The sequence below is a fragment of the Corylus avellana genome, chromosome ca2 (assembly GCF_901000735.1).
Source record: "Corylus avellana chromosome ca2, CavTom2PMs-1.0".
In the NCBI taxonomy this organism is placed as follows: Eukaryota; Viridiplantae; Streptophyta; class Magnoliopsida; order Fagales; family Betulaceae; genus Corylus; species Corylus avellana.
In genome coordinates, this window is record NC_081542.1 from 48,332,453 (window position 1) to 48,335,578 (window position 3,126).

The 3,126-nt window shown below is 42.6% G+C and overlaps 1 protein-coding gene across 1 annotated transcript; it reads left to right on the forward strand.

Annotated features, from left to right (window-relative positions):
• Positions 1–2: 2 nt before the first annotated feature.
• Positions 3–2,592, forward strand: LOC132170107 (5'-adenylylsulfate reductase 1, chloroplastic-like; the record flags this gene model as incomplete). Its single annotated transcript, XM_059581012.1, has 5 exons — positions 3–54; positions 259–396; positions 516–654; positions 1,029–1,836; positions 1,923–2,592. Coding segments are annotated over 5 exons (1,368 nt in total), but the record flags the coding sequence as incomplete, so codon positions are not given.
• Between the last annotated feature and the right edge of the window lie 534 nt (positions 2,593–3,126).

The window sequence follows — 3,126 nt, forward strand, 5'->3', positions numbered from 1 at the left end:
CCGCTGTATCTGGCTCTGGCTTTCCATTTTCCAGTTCTTCCTATGAACTCAAAGGTACATCATTTTTTTTTTTTTTTTTTTTTTCGATTTTTCACATGCGTTAGATTTTGTTTGATCAATCGTAATGTAGCTGTAACTGCTTGGTTTCGTTGAATTTCAGTTTGAGAAACTGAAATGAAACGGCGTCGCTTAAGAGAGAAAAATTTGTTTCTCGTGAATTATGTCTAAGGCGTGTGGTGTGTGTGTTTCGGTTTTCAGCTCCACAAATCGGTTCGTTTCGGCTATCGGAGCGGGCTGTGAATTTCTCTCGGAGACGGTGCTCGGTCAGACCGGTCAACGCCGAGCCTAAGCGGAGCGATTCGGTTATTCCTTTCGCAGCAACTATCGTTGCCCCTGGTGAGTTTTGTGCATCATCATCATCGATTGATTAGTTGAGGATTAAATTAATGATAACAATGAGTTGTGTGCAAATTCCTATTGTGTTAATTTTTTTCTTATTTCGAATAATTTTGCAGAAGTGGTGGAGAAAGTAGAGGTAGAGGTAGAGGTAGAGGACTATGAGCAATTGGCTAAAGAGCTGGAGAATGCTTCTCCTCTTGAAATCATGGATAGAGCCCTCGAGCAGTTCGGCAACGACATTGCGATTGCGTTCAGGTAGGATTTCTCTTTGTTCAATTCGATTAACTTTTGTGTTAGTTCATAAGATAAGTAGAGAGTTTTGGTTAAACGATTGTATTTCTCTGCACTGATTACATGAAAAATGCTAGACCTTTTTAGCGGCTATTTAAATTGATTTAAATTGTTAATTAGGTGATTAAATCAATTATTTTCTATTAGCTTAAATTTTTCGAGATAACCGGAGATTTAATTGCTCGACTCTTTACCTTTCATTGCAATTAAAATATTTCAGATAAGGGGTGATTTAACCAACTGTAATTGCAGCATCACTCTTACATAGCGTTTCTGAATTGAAATTTTTGCCATTGAAACAATCTGATTAGTAAACACATTGTTATTTATTTCTGCAGTGGTGCTGAAGATGTTGCTTTGATCGAGTATGCACATTTAACCGGGCGACCATTTAGGGTCTTCAGCCTGGATACTGGGAGGCTAAACCCAGAAACTTATCAATTCTTTGACGCGGTGGAGAAGCACTATGGCATCCGCATTGAATACATGTTTCCTGATGCTGTTGAAGTTCAGGGATTAGTAAGGAGCAAGGGTTTGTTTTCCTTTTATGAAGATGGGCACCAGGAGTGCTGCCGTGTGAGGAAGGTGAGACCCCTGAGGAGGGCGCTTAAGGGTCTCCGTGCCTGGATCACCGGCCAAAGAAAAGATCAATCTCCGGGTACTAGGTCTGAGATTCCGGTTGTTCAGGTGGACCCAGTTTTTGAGGGATTGGATGGAGGGAGTGGTAGCCTGGTGAAGTGGAATCCGGTGGCAAATGTTCAGGGTCAAGACATATGGAACTTCCTCCGTGCCATGAATGTGCCTGTGAATTCATTGCATTCACAAGGATATGTCTCAATCGGTTGTGAGCCGTGTACGAGGGCTGTCCTGCCAGGGCAGCATGAGAGGGAAGGAAGGTGGTGGTGGGAGGACGCCAAGGCCAAAGAGTGCGGCCTCCACAAGGGAAACATTAAGGATGAAAACGGAAATGGTAATGGAAATGGAGCACTCCATGCTAATGGAACCACAGCCACGGTTCCTGATATTTTCAACACCCAGAATCTGGTTACCTTGAGCAGGCCCGGAATCGAGAATTTGGCACGCTTGGAGAACCGAAAAGAACCATGGATTGTCGTGCTCTATGCGCCATGGTGCCCCTTCTGCCAGGTAAATAATGTTTCAGACTATTTCAAAATTCTTTTACTTCTCCTTCCTGGATTACTCTAATCGGATTTTGTTTGAATTTTGAACAGGCAATGGAAGAATCATATGTTGAGTTGGCCGATAAGTTGGCAGGGAGTGGGGTGAAGGTGGGAAAGTTCAGAGCAGATGGTGAGCACAAGGAGTATGCCCAGCAAGAACTGCAACTAGGAAGCTTCCCCACAATACTTTTCTTCCCCAAATACAATTCTCGGCCAATAAAGTATCCAACGGAGAAGAGGGATGTTGATTCCTTGATGGCTTTTGTGAACGCTCTCCGGTGATGTGAATCGGAAATAATATAATCAAAAATCGTAAATAGAAGAAAGTCGGTAGGCAAAGGATGGAGCCATGGAGGTGAACCCGGAGTTCCATCATAAACTATCATTGGTTGCGGCCCAGCAGAATTGGTACTTAGATGTGCCAATGGCATTTAGAGGCTAGAGTGTTTTGTATATCGTTGGTATGGAAGTGTCTTTGTTTTTGTGTTATTCTTGTAAGAGTTTCCTTCAGATGAAGGAATCTGCTTTCTTGGTTTCTAGATGAGATTGTCTGGGATCAGTAGTCTGTGGGTGGAATAGGATTATGTGTAGTCTGTAATTTGCAATTTTGGATGTTTATTGCCAATTTTGTGTTCATCTTGTGTTTCATTGGAAGACAGTAGCATAAAGCCCAATTGGTCTGCTTGTTTTCATTTGATATCGGAATCGGAATCGTAAGATATGACCGTTTTCATTTGGAGAATAACTTCTATAGGGTCTTGGCACAAACCAAGGTCTTTGTGCCCTCTAATAAGAAGGCGACACATCAGCGTGGAACACTATAAAAAAAATATGATGTTCCACCTAATTTTTTTTTTAGAATACCTAAAACAAAACATCTTATAGAATAAACTTTTCATATTTTTCTCCAAAACTATCCCAGCCTCCAACCTGCTGCCGGAGACAACGCCGGCCAGTACAGAGAAAGCCGGAGATGACGTCGTCCGGTATAGAAAACACCGGGTCAGAACGGTGCTCCTCCTCCCTCTCTCCGGTGCTTCTCTCTCTCACCGGCGGCAGATAAGTTATGTCGGACATTAGATGGTTACAACCCCCGGCTCAGCGGAGCGGCCCCGAGGGAATTCTCTCTTCTTTTTTGTTTTTACTCGGCAACAAATTAAACATCTTTAGTCTCCAGATCTTTCCTTTTCCCATCATTATCCAGGGAAACAAACACAAACCACCCACAGATAGAATCAAGTAAATAAATCCAAAA